This window comes from Beta vulgaris, chromosome 2, assembly GCF_026745355.1.
Source record: "Beta vulgaris subsp. vulgaris cultivar EL10 chromosome 2, EL10.2, whole genome shotgun sequence".
Lineage (NCBI taxonomy): Eukaryota > Viridiplantae > Streptophyta > Magnoliopsida > Caryophyllales > Amaranthaceae > Beta > Beta vulgaris.
Genome location: NC_079203.1, coordinates 958531 through 975596, shown reverse-complemented (window position 1 = coordinate 975596; position 17066 = coordinate 958531). Strand labels below are relative to the sequence as shown.

At 36.3% G+C, this 17066-nt stretch overlaps 1 protein-coding gene across 5 annotated transcripts; it reads left to right on the top strand.

The window, feature by feature from the left end:
• Nucleotides 1–334: 334 nt before the first annotated feature.
• Nucleotides 335–16806, top strand: LOC104884832 (peroxisomal ATPase PEX1). Of its 5 annotated transcripts, XR_788784.4 has the most exons (18): nt 337–687; nt 1478–1651; nt 2072–2171; nt 3452–3943; nt 4994–5728; nt 6078–6169; nt 7087–7160; nt 7440–7662; nt 8057–8150; nt 8275–8429; nt 9481–9708; nt 11034–11234; nt 11797–11922; nt 12042–12103; nt 13596–13713; nt 14617–14901; nt 15482–15577; nt 16203–16806. XR_788784.4 is itself a non-coding variant. In XM_010669528.4 (17 exons), exons 1-17 carry the CDS (start codon nt 487–489, stop codon nt 15518–15520), a joined length of 3399 nt encoding a protein of 1132 aa, XP_010667830.1. In that variant the 5' UTR covers nt 337–486; the 3' UTR covers nt 15521–15919. The 5 variants fall into 5 exon arrangements, 2 of the variants coding, with proteins under 2 accessions (XP_010667830.1, XP_048494013.1); XR_788786.4 differs by lacking the exons at nt 15482–15577; nt 16203–16806 and adding an exon at nt 12685–12808 and having other exon boundaries at nt 335–687; nt 14617–14639; XR_007270882.2 differs by lacking the exons at nt 15482–15577; nt 16203–16806 and adding an exon at nt 12325–12808 and having other exon boundaries at nt 335–687; nt 14617–14639.
• The last annotated feature ends 260 nt before the right edge of the window (nt 16807–17066 follow it).

Sequence of the window (17066 nt, the reverse complement as noted above, 5' to 3'; positions counted from 1 at the left end):
GACTATATCAGAAAATTAAATATGTAATACAAAAACTAACTATGTAAAAAGTGACTATTTCATACGAAAACTGACTGCATCAAATAAAAACGGACTATAACATATGATTTTCGATGCACAAGTAGTTCTCATGGGGAAAAAACTTGGTTTACCCACCGGGTAGACTACCCACCCCATAATATAAGGTTGTGGTAATTATGATAGTGGAATCCAACTAGACTTAAATACTAATATTTTAATTGTCTATTAGTAGCGGGTAGTCTACCCGGTGGATTACTCAAGCAATGTCTGTTATCATGGGACCCGTTTTCTTTCAACTCAAAATGTGCGCACTCCTTCCAACCTTTCCTCATCGGCTCATCCTTTCCTTCTAAGTTCTAACTTGCATCGAAAGTAGCCAAATAGAAAACTTCTGCATCCATTATACCCGGATTTCTCACCGAGTCACTCACTCACACCGTCTTGTAAGAAGCAGAGTCGATAAAAATGGAGTTGGAGGTACGAGTGGTAGCTGGAGTAGAAAACTGCTATGTCTCACTCCCACTCTCTCTCCTCCAAACTCTCGAATCTACTCATCCTGATCATCGCCTTCCTCATCTCATTCCTCTCCAACTTCGTTCTCTCTCCGACGACCGCCATTGGCATGTTTCCTGGTGTGGTTCTTCCTCCTCTTCTTCCGCCATCGAGGTTTTTTTCTTTCTCTCTCTCTTCTTATTTTCATTTGATGTTTCTGTAATCTCGAATTTTTGTTCTATCAGCTTTTTTTTTGTTTTGTTTATGCTCGTGTTTTAAATTGTAAATTCTTCAATTATGTCCGAAATCTTGTTTCAATTTGTTAGATATTAGTCTTATATATACGCGATGCGTGTGGAAGCAAATAGAAACTGCGTTGAAATTTGGTAGAATTGTAGCGTAATTTTGTGTTTTACTTGAGGATTTAATGAAAGCAAATAGAAAGTGCGTTGAAATTTGGTAGAATTGCAGCGTAATTCTGTGTTTTACTTGAGGATTTAATGAAAGCAAATAGAAAGTGCGTTGAAATTTGGTGGAATTGCAGTGTAATTTTGTGTTTTACTTGAGGATTTAATGAAAGCAAATAGAAAGTGCGTTGAAATTTGGTAGAATTGCAGTGTAATTCTGTATTTTACTTGAGGATTTAATTGTAATAATAATACTTTTTAAAAGTAGTCAGTTTATTTTTTTATTTTATTATGGTGATATGTAGAATTTCAATATGATTTGGTGTTCTTTTAATGTCATAAAGTACGAGAACAATAACTTTGAATTCAATTTGAATTGTCGAATTTTATTGTTTCTGTTATTGTGGTTGAATTGTTGATTGTTCTTGATCAAGTGAGAATTAATCAGAGCTGCTTGAAAACTTAATCTTATTGATGATCTTCGGATTTTGAGTAAAAGTAAATTGGTTGCTGGAACTTTATTTTGTTGATTATACTGAATTTGGTGTTAATTGCAGATAGCTCAAGAGTTTGCTGGTTGTATCGGTTTGCCGGATGGTACAATTGTTCAAGTTCGAGCTCTTCCTAACGTGCCCAAGGCTAGCCTTGTTACAATTGAACCTGCTGCGGAAGATGACTGGGAAGTTGTTGAGTTAAATGCTGAGAGTGCTGAGGCTGCTATCTTGAACCAGGTCTTCTTTTTTTTGCATAAAAATGAATTTTTTATGATAAAAGTTAAAACTTTGATCTCTGGCCAGAAAAAGATGGAATCGATTGTGGAAAAAGAAAAAAAAAAACTAATGTTTGGTGAAGAAGTTGTGATATTTCAGTTTTGTGCTTTTTAAGTTTCAACTAAGATTCATGTATTCCTATTATATTTTGGCTGTATCTGGATCTGAACTTTGAACTATTTGGGGTCATGCACTACATAGAGAAACCAAACCTGAAATTCTATTGGAATGCGAATATCCAAATTATCCATTTGGAATGCTAATCTTCTGCTATTCTATTGTGAACAAACTTCTTTGTCATGTAAGTTAAGCATGCATGTATAATATTTTATTGAATGGACTATGGTGATGTTTACCATGAATTTTTGGTGACTATAACAGATACGGATCATCCAGGGAAAGACGAGTTTTCCTTTGTGGTTGCATGGCCATCGAATTGTTACTTTTACTGTGGTCTCAATGTTGCCCGATAGAAATGTGGGTAAGAGATGATGCCTGGTCTCTCTATGGATTTCTTTGGTTCTCATCTTTGAATTTGCTGTAAAATGATATGGTGACACGCATGACAGTGTTGAATATTGGTATAACTGAGTAGTTGTTTTCAAACTTTGTGGATTGTAGTGGCAACTTTCTGCCTTGTTAAGCTGATCTTTGTGTTGAAACATTCATATAACCAGTTATACTCTATTTGACACAGTTCGTGAAATAGTTTCATCTTTCATTTCATTAATCATTGGCGGTTTCAAAATTCCATTCAGTTCACTAACCAGTTTTATAAGCTTGCGACCAAATTAGATCTTTAGGCCCTGTACTTTTGGACTGACTTAATGGAAATTTAGTTCAGTTCAGTTCATCTCACAGTTTCAAAATTCCATTCAGTTTAATTCAGACCAGTCCAGTCCCAAAGAACAGGGCCTAACTCCCTCTGTTTTCTTTTACTCTATTCACTTTGTACTTTTGTGCTTCTCACATATTGTACTTTGATAATTGTTTCTAATTTGTACTTAAGGAAAAACATAGCATTGTGGATCTTGTTAGATTCGTCTCTTTTTTATATTTTTTGATAATATTAATATCAACTCTGTAGAGTGTAGATTACAAATGATATAAATGGTCAAAGTTCTGCATTTGCAAGCATGAAATTGGAATTGTGTTGATTACAAAAGGACAAAGATAGTACTTGATTGACTTAGTCACTAAGCCATGAATCCCTTTGTTTCAGGCATCATACTTTTAATCTCCTAGTAAAGTGTAGTTTTCCAAGCTTATCTTCTCTGTTCATCTATCAGGATGATGAAATTAGAACTTAGGATTAATAATGAAAGACTAAGAGTTATAGCACATATTTCTTCAGAACGTGGTAAGGCATTTGTAATAATGCTTTGGTGTGGCATGTGTCGGAAGAACCCACTTTTCCATCCAAAGATTTTAGGACTTGGTATTGTGTTCGACTGTAATTGTGTGAGGAGGTTATTTACTTTCTCTGTTTTGTATAATAAGTTTAAAAGGCGTATTTTGGATAAAAAAAATCATCTCAGTATTAGACAGCTGTATATCAGTATCCTATTTCATCTGTATGTGTGTTTTTGCTTGCAGACATGCATCTTTGTGCAACAGTGCATGTCAATTTTATTTTCTTTTGGGGGGAAGGTGGATATTTGTGTTACCTCTTTACTCCTTTGTTGTCTTCTCTATCTGAACTTGCTGTTGAAAAGAATCTGTAGTATTTATTTCTTGATGCTAATTGCACAAATCTTGCAGTGCAACTTGTTCCAGGATCTGAAGTTGCTGTTGCACCGAAGAGGCGTAGAAAATCTGCTGATCAGTGCAAGGACTCCAGTTTGGAGTCTTTAAATGAATCTCGTACCATCCGAAAGGCGCTTTTGCGCATTCAAGACCCAAAACAGAGGTTAAATCAGGATAGCCATCTAGGAAGAGGAAACGTGAGCATTGAGATGACATCTATTGCTTTAATTCACCCAGAAACAGCCAAAAACTGTTTGTTTGACTCTCTTCATGTAGTTGTCATAGTGCCTAGAAGGCCTTTAAAAATGAAAGTGGAAAAATCTGGAAATAATACTTCGAGGAAGCAGTTATCTTCTTCTGCAAAGGAGCTAAGTGGTAAACTTTTGACTGATGAGGATGATTCTCGCTACGCAATAGTTCGTCTCGTGTTCTGTGAGTTTGTTGGTAAAGGACATCTCATGCTTTCTCGATCTTTATGTCGCTATCTGAGAGTACGCTTCCACTCATGTATGTTCCCTCTCTGGTTTTGAGTAACTTCCTTTATAGTGCTATGTTTCTTTTGTTTCTTTCAATTTAGGAAATTCTGGCAATGATCTATGTTCTATACAAACAAGTGTAGTCTTACAATTGTTTTACTATGATGCTGGGAACTGACTGAGGGGATAGTCTTTGCTGAACTTTATAAGGATAGGTCTATTCAAGTGGCCAGTGGGTTCTCTCCTATAGTGTGAGCTTTGATGTGTAATTGCCTTCTCGATCTTTGCAGTATTCTGTGGTAAAGAATATAAATCTTCTTAAGATTATAGCCAAATGTGAGGAGTAAAATATTTCCGACCCAGATTACGCGCTCTTTCTAGGGTTGCTGCTTCTAGGAAAATTTCCTGTCAGTCTAAAGGGAGTGCTGAGGCCACACACAAAAAGGAGGAGACTACACTCTTCGTATCGCAAAGGCTTCTTTTTTTTTTTTAGCTTGACCTTTCATAAGTGGAGAGAAAATAAAGCCTTGATAATAAGAGATGCCGGTTCATGACCATGCAAATTGTGCTGCAAACATTTACTGTATGATGTCTCATAGATACTACTGGAAGATTTTCGTTGCATATTTTGTAGTGGATATGGTGAATGATATTCTCTAGTTCCTGACTATCGTTTGACATTACATACTTGCCCTGGATATTTTGACTTTATTAGGAACTCAAATATTCTATGGTGTCCTGTTATTGGTTTGACATTGATTTGCGACTGTAGGATTGATAAATAAATTGTCATATGAACTTAAACAATTGCCTCCTGGTTTTTTCCAGAAAAAGTTAAATTTATTTTAGCTTTTGCTGGAGCATCGATTAGTCGTTTATGGCTTCCAAAATGTCTTGATCGATCTAATTTAGTGTGTTTGTAAAGAGCAGTTGCTTGTCGGATCTGACCATTATATCAAATTGCAGTATATGCATTTGTGAAAATGGCAACAGCCTGCAGGGGATCCAATTCTTCTAAACAGTTGAAATACTATGTCTACATTTTACTGATTCAAGTCTTAAAACTTTGCTGGTATTGCAGGGATTTATATGCAAAAATATGCCAATGATTTGAAGAAAGATATTCCTTCATTTTCACTCTCCCCTTGCCAGTTTATAGTGTTTCAAAATAGCCAGGATTCTCAGATCAATGATGCAGAAGTTCTTGATGACAGTTCAAATAAAGAAGACAATCTTTCGTTTCATCGGTCTACTCGTGACATGGGTCGACCAGATATCTCATCACAAGAGGAGCTTATCTCTACTCTTTTCGAAGAATCAGCTGATAATGCAAAGGATAGTGGTTTCCCTTCCAATGCTAAAGAGCGATTAAAGAGCCTCCTTCACGCATGGATAATGGCTCAGTTCCATGCGATTACTTCAATGACTGGAGTAAAGCCTACTTCGGTGGTTTTGGGTCCTACAACTTTTCTTCACTTGGAATTGACTACTAGCAGTTGTCTGCCTGTTGGTAGATGGCAGTCATCGACTGACTCTTTGAGAGGGAAAATGATGGTTGACTCAGTAAATGAGATCTTATATGTGTTAAACGCTTCTGGTGAATCTTCGCTTGGTCAAAAGTATAGTGCATATGAGCTTGTAATGGGAGATCATGTCACTAGTTCTCATGATGTTCTGAGGCTATTTTCTGAAAACTTGAGCATGGGCAGTGCTGTATCATACAATACTTGCCAAGATCATTCCTTCAACCAAATCACCACGTCTACTATTTCTTCTTTGAGTTGGATGGGTATTGCAGCTTCAGATGTCATAAATAGTAGGTACTTCTTTATCTTACACACATATATGTACAATGCTTTATCATGTAGGATTTTAGAAAAGCATTAGGGTGCTGTTTGGTTTTAGGCTTTCAGCAGTTCAAAGAGACAGGGCAGGAGTTTTTGTGCACTCTGAGGTTTTCAATTTCTAGTTTATTCTGGCTCCTTATTTTGTTAGTTTCCAAACATAGTTGTGAATGATTTATGCTTAGATTACCTTATCTAAGACTCTAGATTGTCATGGAAATCTTAATTGTTTACTGGGATATGCTTCATGTTTTGTGTTTTCTGCTGGAATAGCTAAGTTCTTTCAATGCTTAGTACTTTTTATTTATTCTCTCTTACCAGGATTGACATTGCTGTTATCTCCTGCTTGTGGAACATGGTTCAGTAATCTCAACCTTCCATTACCTGGTCATGTTCTAGTATATGGTCCTCCTGTAAGTTTGCATCTGCAACATGTAACTTTTATGCATTTTTCTGAGAAAAATGATAAGTTTAACATGCAAGTTTGATAAGGGTGCAGTAATGGTAACAATAATTTCTTAATTGTTTACCAAATAAACCTTAACACCTACCCTTCTACAGAGAATTGAGACTGACCTCACTGATAACACTTGCATATGAGTTTTTCTCCTGATGGAATTTCCTGTTGAAAAACTTATTCTACATTCTTTCAGTTTGATGCATTTGTCAGTGTTGAGTTCCTGAAGGATTATTCTCCTTACCGACTAGGTGATGGAAGCTTCAGTTCTCATTTGTGCATATTGGTAGGAAGAGAGGGGCTCAGTGGATTGTCCTTTTGAGATGAGGGCATATGGCTGCATTGCCGTTGATCTTTATTACTGAAGGAATTTCTTTAGCCCCGTGCACACTGAGTTACCAACCATCTTTTGTTTGATCTTTACAAAGAGTAAACAAAAGAAGGAAGACCTTCTAGTCACCTTTTGGAACAAGTTTTACTCAAAAAAACCTCTTTGCATTTTCAGGGGCAAGTCTAAAAGAGCCTCTTTGTCATTGTATGGGAAAGGATGCATATATCCGAGGCCTACCCCCCTCCCCCCACTCTTCACCACAGCCTGAGGCCAGAGCCTCAATTATGGTGAGGGGGCTAGATAGAATGCATACATCTGTATCTTAGTGACTTCATTAGAACAATAAAGCTGGAGGAATATCAATGCTTTAGCGAACTGTACTTTGTTCTGTATTTAATGAGCACATTCATCTATTATTTTGTAGCTGTAGATAGTTGGAGGAATATCAACGCTTTAGCGAACTGTACTTTGAATTTGTTCTGATATTTTTTTCTTCTTTTTTTTCCGCTAGAGTTTGATTGAGCTTGTTATCTTATTACTAGGGATCTGGAAAAACCGTTTTAGCTTCAGCTGCTGCAAAATCCCTGGAGGAGAACAAAGACATCTTGATTCACACGTATGCAAATTTTTCTTTATCGTTAAAATTCAGTTCAACTTTAGATTTAGTTTCTTTGTCTGAGATTATTTTTAGTTTTCAAAAAGAGGATACCTTGTCTGTCTTCTATAGTTGTACTTGTAATAGTTTGTCTCTTTATGAAATTTCTACTTGTCTAAACTTATTGTTTTTGCTTTAGTATCTCTGCTGCATTTTCCCCTGGGATGCTTTCGCAACATTGAGAAGTAAAATAATACGTCTTTGCTCAAAGTTTTAAACTATCAGAGCTTCATGTTTCAGAGTTTTTGTACCTTGCTCAACTCTGGCTGTAGAAAAGGTCACGTCGATCCGAAATAGACTGTGTGACTATCTATCAGATGCGCTGGATAATGCACCATCTCTCGTCATCTTTGACGATCTTGATAGCATTATTACATCCTCGAGTGATGCTGAAGGATCTCAAACATCTGCCTCAGTGGTCGCACTTACAGAATTTATCACTGGAATCATGGATGAGTATGGGGTAATGTATATCTGCAGCCTTCATTTTTTAATGTTGTGCTTGATAATTTTATGGTAGCATGCCAAGGCGTAATATATTCTTGAAGTGTGAATATTCATATTGATTATAAGTGGATAGATGTGTTTGATCGTTCTGTAGTAGAAGCAAGTCATTTGCGTATCTTCTTGTATTGTAAGCTCATATGGAAGACCAGTTGAACACACTAGAGAGCAATCAAATAATCTTATCAAAACTAAAAAGACTTGGTAGGCTTTTGCATGCTATGAGTAATTCCCATAATTGCGAATTTTCAGATAATTTCTCCCCATTTTGGAGATGCCTCTGATGATTAGGGACAAAGAATTACTTATTTTGCTAACTTCTTTTGTTGTCTTTCTTTATTTCGATCTAATAGGAAAAGAGAAAGCAATCATGTGGCCTTGGTCCTATAGCATTCATAGCATGTGTGCGTGCTCTTGATAGCATACCTCAGTCACTGAGGTCCTCAGGTATTTTCCAATTTCGGTTGAAGGGAATTGATTTAGTGAGGAAGTCACAAATCAATATTTTTTTCATTTTGTGTGTTTCATTTGATACCATGACTCTGATATAGTTGATTTTTGCCATATTTAGGGAGATTTGATTTTCATGTACAACTTCCTGCTCCTTCTACCTTAGAACGTCTGGCTATCTTGAGGCATGAAATTCAGAAACGCTCCTTGCACTGTTCAGAGGATGTTTTGCTAGATGTAGCCTCAAAATGTGATGGATATGATGCATATGATCTGGTAATACATAATTTAAATGAACATGTTCTTATGTGCTATTAAGTATTATGATGTTAGAATTTAGTGCGTCTGTAGCTTGTCCATTGTTTCACTGACACTAATTATGTTTTGAAAAAGGTATGACAAGATGTTTGTCGAGAGAGCAGAACAACTCTAGGAATTATTAACAATTAAGGGAGTTGGTAGCATAATATAATTGACTTTAGTTAGGTGCTTGCTTGCGTAGAATACTTGAATTTTTCCTATTTTTAAAGTAGGAGCCAAATAATTGGTCATTCTAACATAGTTCCGTTCATCACCTTTATTTTTAGGATATTATCTTTCCCGTCTTACACTATGTCATTAACATTGTGGGATGTTTCAGAAATTTCATCATTCCATACCGAGGTTCTAATTTCAAAATCATTTTCCTCCAGATGGTTGTTTTTTCTGAAAATTTATTTAGTTTCATCATTTTCTTTGACTTAAATCATACCTTACTGCTTGCTAATTGCCAACCCCTCCACACACCCCCAGAAAAAAGGACAAGAGAAGTTTCCTCACTGGGTTGAAATATCTATACAAATATATTAAAAGGCGTGCGTGACAATATATACACGCCATGTGGCACCTCTGTTACTCCACTAGAATTGTCCAACATGTACCTAAGTCACGTCAATTAACAAAAGTAAAATTAGATTGCAACAAGATTTGAACCCCTGACCTCTTGCTATTATACATGACACAATTACCATCTCAACCAACTTTTAATTATGCTTTAAGTATCCACATTAATATATTTGTACCTTTTAAATATTGAGTTTTCCTTAATATATATTAGTGGGAATGGGAAAAAATGCATATCAAGTTCGGAAACACAATACCAACCCGGGGCATTGCCCGGACCCAAATATTAGTTATAAACTGATTTTGTGTCCAGAGTTGGAGCCACTAATGTCAGCCGTGATCTTTAGCTTCTGATCTTTCTATTCTTTTACTTTTTCTTTTTAGTTCTTGGTTCTCGTCCTTTCAGGGCTATATATAGTTTTGAACCTAAGGAGAGATTTTGCAGGGCATATTAGTTGATAGGAGTGTCCATGCAGCTATTGGTCGATTTTTGCCTTCTCACGAAGCCGTTGAGAGAAGACACCCGAGCTTAATTGCAGATGACTTTGTACAAGCTAGACAAGATTTCCTTCCTGTCTCCATGCGTGATATTACCAAGTCTCCATCTGAAGGTGGCCGTGTTGGCTGGGAAGATATTGGTGGTCTTAATGATGTTCGAAATGCCGTTAAAGAGGTTGGTAAATTATGCTTATCCTTGTTTTTCTACATTGATTACGCGATGAGGTATTTTTTTCATGAGGTATTCCAGGAGGTGTCTATCTAAAACTTTTTTTATCTACTGCTTCTTATCTCCCCTTACGGAATGGAAAATTAGTAGATGGTCTAGGACTAAAACTGCATCAATGATCCTGGATAGTTACATGACTACATCACAGCATTTAGGAATATTCTTTCCTTGACTATATTGATATCATATTTTTTTGTCTCCCACTTACTGCTGTATGTGTCCACTTATTATCAGGAAGAACATGGTGATCATGGACCTTAATAACTATCTCCATAGAACACCTTCAAACTTTTGCTTTGGATATTTAGCATTTGTAAGTCTATTTCAATGGTTCATAATGAACAAAACAAAAGGTTTAATGTTTTCACTCGTCTAAGCATCGTCTATAACACAATATTTGAAACTGTGCCAGCGTACTATTTGTATTGATATCTTCATTTGGATTATCTCAGATCTTCTGAGACTTATTTAAGCATGTGTTTTTTCCGGAAACATTGTCTGAGTGCACTAAATATTTATTTTTAGATTTAGATGTGCCATTGTCATATAGCCATATAGGGGTAGATAGGCTATCTGTCATGTATTATAAGTTAATGTGGAGGCATTACCATTTACGCTCTGTTTACTAGACGGTTGTAAACTATAGGAATGGAAATGATGATGAATTTTTTTTATTTGCAAAGGAAAACCTCATGCCAAAGTGGTAAAGTCCATGACAATGTTATTTATCTTAAAATATGGGGTTTCCTTCATTTTATTTCTATCTTCACTCAATACCCCTTTTAAAATGGCATGAGTACCACTGGTAATTAAAACTTAAGAAGAACTCTTGCTTTAGAGTAAATTTACATTGCCATGGACATTGACATGTTTCTTACAAAATAACCTGCAAATCCATTACTATCACCGCCGTTTCTATCAAACTAAGTAGCTGTTTATGTATCATGGAAAGGATTTTCTAGTTTGAATTTTTGAAGTCAATATGTTCCAAGACATGTTGCTTGTACTGTCTTTGTCCTCTTAAGATTCTTAATCATGATGATACAGCTGCGACCTTCGATTGAATGTTGATCAATCTAAGCAGTAGCTATAGAGAGCATCATGCCATCATTATCTTCCCTTTGTTGAATTAGTCTGCTGCTTACAACATTGAAGCATCTTTATCTACACTATCATTATGCACTTTGCTTTCGATGATGCTCAACCTAGTGACCTCTCTCTGGTACTGGATTACATCTGAATAATTTCTTTATATTCCTGTTTGTTAACAGATGATTGAACTACCTTCAAAATTTCCAACTATATTTGGTAAATCTCCTCTAAGGATGCGGACAAATGTTCTGTTATATGGCCCTCCCGGCTGTGGAAAGACTCATTTTGTCGGGGCAGCTGCTGCTGCTTCTTCACTCAGATTTATATCAGTAAAAGGGCCTGAGCTGCTGAATAAATACATTGGTGCATCTGAACAAGCTGTAAGAATGCAAATTTGTGTTTTCCTTATTTCCCTTGCCAGTTGTAGATTTTCTTGGCAGATTTTGATCAATTTAATACAAGTTAACATGTTATAACAAAATCATCTCTTATGTCTTTTATTTTTATATATTATGTTATTTCTCTTTGTCTTATGCATTGATTATAATTTCTGCCTATTGTTGTCTGCGCCTGTGGAAATTTTGATATGAGTATAGCTTTCTACACCAAAATTTACTTTGCCATGTCTTATGGTTATTCAGTTTGGTGTTGGACTGGATTGGTAAACTCTCATAGTTCCACTATCAATTATTGGCTTGTATGAGCTACACTGCTGGTCATACTATAGCTTACAGTGTTCTTACAACTGTAAGTAGGTTAGGGTTTTCTATGAAATTTATGGTCTTCCAGATCACATGGCTGGGAGGAAATGGTGGTCTTGTTGTTAATGTAATATTACCAATGAACATTAAGTGTGCACTTCTAAGAACTCGTCTTTTTGCACTCTGTACTCATTAGGGCCAGTATATTGCCTTTTCTTTTAATGATTGTACTCACTTTCAGGTTCGAGACGTATTCTCCAAAGCAGCTGCTGCTGCTCCATGCCTTCTTTTTTTTGATGAATTTGACTCCATTGCCCCTAAGAGAGGACATGATAACACTGGAGTCACTGATCGTGTTGTTAACCAGGTTTTTATTTCTAGCTTTTCTCGCCATTGAGATATGTTGTCTACTTTTATAAGTGTGAGGGATTAAAATTGCCATGGTCTTTCTAACATGCCAAAATTACTCTCCTCATTGTATTGCAGTTCCTGACTGAATTAGATGGCGTAGAAGTTTTATCTGGTGTATTTGTTTTTGCAGCAACAAGGTTAATACTGCTTTCACTCCTAAATGTTTACCTCAAACTTTCTTTTTGGTTAATTTTATCCTTTCTTTAGTGAGATACAAATGCTAATGCAGCTCCTTTCCTGCAAGAGCTTTTTTGTATAATAATCGGTAATGTTGTTCTCGTAACCTTTTCCAAGGCATTCTCTGTTCGACAAGCATGGGTGTAAGTTGATACTCTGATTCCTTCTATGTTGTATGCAGTTAACTAGATATGCACAACAACAGCAATCAGTGCGGATTACACAGGGTTTAGGTAGAACGTGTATACAAAGTTATGTTTGATAAGAAGAGGTTGTTTTTTCAAAGTTGTTGTCTAATAGAGAAAGAATTGAATGAGAGGAAAATAATTTTTTATCTGGTTCCTTTTTTGATGGAGGGGAATAGGGGAGGGTTGAGGGCTGGGAGGTTTGAGAACACTGAAGAGTCACTGGGAAATGGATTCATACTGAAAATTAAGTTCCTCCTTTTCTTGGTTGCTTATCTTTTTCCCTGAATTGTGGCTTTTGCAATTGGCTAAACTTAAATTCCCATAATATCCGAATGACATTTGCATATCTGAAGTCCAAGCAGGTCTTCCACCATTCTACTTCTGCATTAGCAAAGTGGCCTACACAATCATGGACTGTTTGCCTCCTTGTCTCCACCTTGCTGCTAATCTTTCCTATGCTACAAAGTCCTGACCTTGGTATGCTTCCGCCGTTCCTTAATACGTGCAACATTGGACTTTTCACAATCTTCATGATAAGTCTTTGACACGATTAATATCTTTATCTACATCTATAGATATTATAAAATCTTTATATCGTGAAAATATAAATCAAAATGAATCTATGAAGATCCTACATCATAATTATATATGTTAGTAACAAAATTGTAGTCAGATGTTACATAAGTTTGACCAAGAGAAGTCCAATGTTGCATGTAGTAAAGAACGAGGGAAACATTGATGTTGAACATGTATTTTCTTATGATTCTGTGTGGACTGGTGGCCTTTCCAAAACTTGCTTTACGCAACATAAGGCTTTACTTACGGGCTCCTCTTCATTCACATGGTAATTAACGATGAAGATTTAGTCTTTTTAGGTAGAGCGTACATAAGATCTTCGAAATGTCGAATGACGACAAAATGACTGAACTTCGTCATTGGACAATAATTAGGGCCATCCATGAAAGGAATATGGAAGAAAAGTTGGGATGGTGGGAATACGTTTCCAGTGTGCTTGTTTTTGATGAGTCATGAGGCATCCTAGTTTCCTAGAGTACTCCTCAACATATTATATGATCTACAGACTCTTGTAGATATGTTCTTTGCTAAGTTTCAGATTTCAGTGCTTGATTATACTACAATTTAATTTTATCTGATTGTAGACTATAATGGACAGTAGTGCGATGTGCTTATTCTTAAATTTTGACTTTCTTTTTGTTACCTCATGTGTGCAAATGAACTGATGCTGATTTTTTTTGTCAAGCAGTAGACCTGATTTACTTGATGCTGCTTTGCTACGACCTGGTAGACTGGATCGTCTGCTTTTCTGCGATTTTCCTTCTTTGCATGACAGATTGGATATTCTTAGAGTTCTCTCTAGAAAGGTAAATCCCCCCAATATCCCACCCCGGGAAGTTTCAGATTTGGAATTGTTTCCCCCTTGATAACGTGCTGTTTATTGTGGCTTAGAGGGTAATATGTGGCTGCTACCTGTTGTAATCACCAAACTTTTCACCAAACTTTTTTCCTCTGCTAGACTGCTACAATGTATTGCTAAATGAAAGTTACTTGAGAATCTTTTCTTCCTGGGACCTGTGGGTACGTGTTTGACGACGAGAAACCTAAGCGTTTTGCTGAGTAAATAAAGTGCAGCATAACTAGCTAACTATATATATAAGAATTAGTGCAGCACAAATCACAAGCAACACATGTCAAACTACACCATCACCCCACCAATCAAGCAAAGGCACAGTAGACATTATACATAACAAATTTGTTGAAGTCATTGATTTGAATTATCCACGGTTACAGTACATGACAAAAGAAATACCAAATGCTAAAATTACTCTTAAACAATTCCAAGCATGCAATTTCAGCAAAAAATCGTCAACTGTAGGAAATACCAAATGCTAAACTAGATTTACACCAACCAAGAAAACAGAGCAACAAAGAAAGGATAGGATTTTCGATGGGTTATTGTTTTGTTTTTGTATTTTGAGCAGTAAGAATGGGGAGGACGGTAAATGGGTTTACCTAGTAAGGTTAGTAATTAGGCTTTAATGTTTTTACCTTTTTATTTTAAGGGATCTAACTTAACATAACTAGCTAACTTAATGTTTCCTAACTTTTTATTAACGGTATAGTCATGGTAGCAATTAGGGTGTATTATAGTGGTATTAGTTGGACAATTCTTAAAATCTGGATACCAAATGGAATTTGCAAAAACTGAGTGGGACTAGATGGAATTTTCCTTTTCTAAATTGTCTCGTGACTTCTTTTTTGTTTAGCTACCCTTGGGAGATAATGTTGACTTGGATGCAATAGCATATATGACTGACGGCTTTAGTGGTGCGGATCTCCAAGCTCTTCTCTCGGATGCCCAATTAGCTGCAGTTCAGGAGCTTCTTGACAGTGGATATGATGGCAAGTCAGGAGCATCACCCGTTATTACAGATCAATTGTTGAAGTCTATCGCGTCCAAGGCTAAACCATCAGTTTCAGAGTCTGAGAAACACAGGCTTTATGCCATTTATCACCAATTTTTGGATGCAAAAAGATCTGTTGCTGCACAGGTGTGTTTTCGAAATAGTAATTACATACTTCTTTTTCCACGCACGGGAACTTCATTTTTTCTCAGCATAGATACCATAGATTCCAGAGAAGAACTTGCACTGAATATATCAGGGACTATTTTCACATAAAGATTTGAAGATTTGACCTACTCAATGCTCAAACCTGGGAATTCATTTTTTTTAAGACAATTGTAATCGCTTTATATTAAAATATGGAAGTACTGAGGCTCTAAACACCAAGAGTTGAGGCTCAAGACAAGCAAAGATCCAAAGCTCACACACTTTAGACCTGATAAGCTTTAGCCTCATACTCATATTAAGCTTAAAAGTGGAACATATAAAGAGCTATATATATTATTTTGATAGATGCAACAAATATCAGCTCTAGGCAAAAATTAACATCTTTGAAAATCTGAGGATCAATATCCTATGCTGATGCAAGAATGGGAGGTTTATGGGTTTCTGGCAAGGCTCTTCACATAGCTTGATTATAGTCATCGACACTTGAGCATTAACTTCTGTCAAATTTTACTGTATAGAATGGATTAAACCACTAACATGACTTATAAACTGCTTGCAGTCTAGAGATGCAAAAGGCAAAAGAGCGACATTGGCATGATGACAGATTTGCTTCATTCCACCCAAGACAAATTACTTGAGCAAGCAGCAGCATCCTGTATGTAAATTGTGACCCATAAGTCGTCCTCTGTTGAGCAGTTTTCTCTATTTAATAGACATAAAACTTTATCCTTCATTTTTCCCATTTAGGCATGTGGGCTGGGGTAATTGAGCTCAAATTGTAGATTCACTTGTACATTTTAGTCATAGGTTAATAAACATCTTATTCCATATTCATGCGGATGAGATATTGTAGCTTCAGATAAAAGGTTCCTGCTTCTATGGGACTCTAGAGGAACTTTAGCTGTGCTGTGAAAACCTAGTTACAGTTTGCTGTTACCGAATCTAATTTTTTGAGAGGGAGTATAGTATTAATACCATGGTAAATGTTTTCGATGGAGTATGTGTGTTCCCATTTCTCTTGTTATTTCTTGCTGTATAAATTAATGGTATGTTATCAGAATATTCAAGCACTTTGACCATATTGGACTCGTATTAAAATAAACTTTGCCAGTCTTGTCCACTTGCTTACTTTGTGCTTCCTTACATGATCCATCTGATGTGGAATTTCAGACAGAGAGACTATGAAGTTGCAGAAAAATTATTCTACTGAGTGGGTGAACTTACTAAAGACAGAATGTTAAGTTTTGTGGATGATATTTTGAATTGTCCATCTTTAATAGGTAATGATTCACAATGGCACCATATGTCGTCGTCTGGTCGATATCACATTCCAACCAAATTAGCCAGCAGGTGGTCTTTTGATACATCGGCCTAGGTGTGGTGAGATATGTTGCAAACACAATTAAGGTGCCTAGTTCTGTTATAGCCAGCAGGTGATCTTTTGATACATTGGCCTAGGTGTGGTGAGATATGGTGCGAACACAATTAAGGTGCCTAGTTCTGTTATAGTTGCACGCCAAGTCTGAGAATGATCTTGCTCAGGAAAGCAGGTTACTAAGTTCACACCGTATGTCAACCTATCAAACAAGATACTTGAGCTGTGGCAAGGGCATCACTAACTGGCAACATTGCTGTTTCTGCATTAGGTTACTTCCAAGGGGGAAAAAGGAACCGTAATTGATTATCCTAGTAAAGTTTTACATCTCCACTGTAACGTTACTTTTCAAAGCAGAAAATTCCCGACCAGTTTAGCATGTGGTTATAGATGTTATCAGTAATAAATTTAATGTAATTTTGTAAGGAAGATCTAATGTCAATGTCCACGATGAAGCAATTGTAACGTCACATATGTATTTTTCTTAATAAATGTCTGTTACCGCATTATTACCAGCAAATTAGATGGTGGACATGAGTCTATCATCTAAATGGTGCGCACCATTCAACACAATGAAAAAAACATCCTCAATGAACAAACTAAGCAAAAGAACAAAAAAACAACACATAAGACTTGATGAACATCTAAATCAGCAATAAACAAGGAAAAAAAAAAGATGAACATAAGAGGAAATATCTGATGAACAACCACTCAGCCTAAAGAACAAACAAAGAAAACACAATGAACAAAGAAATATCTGCAATAAACA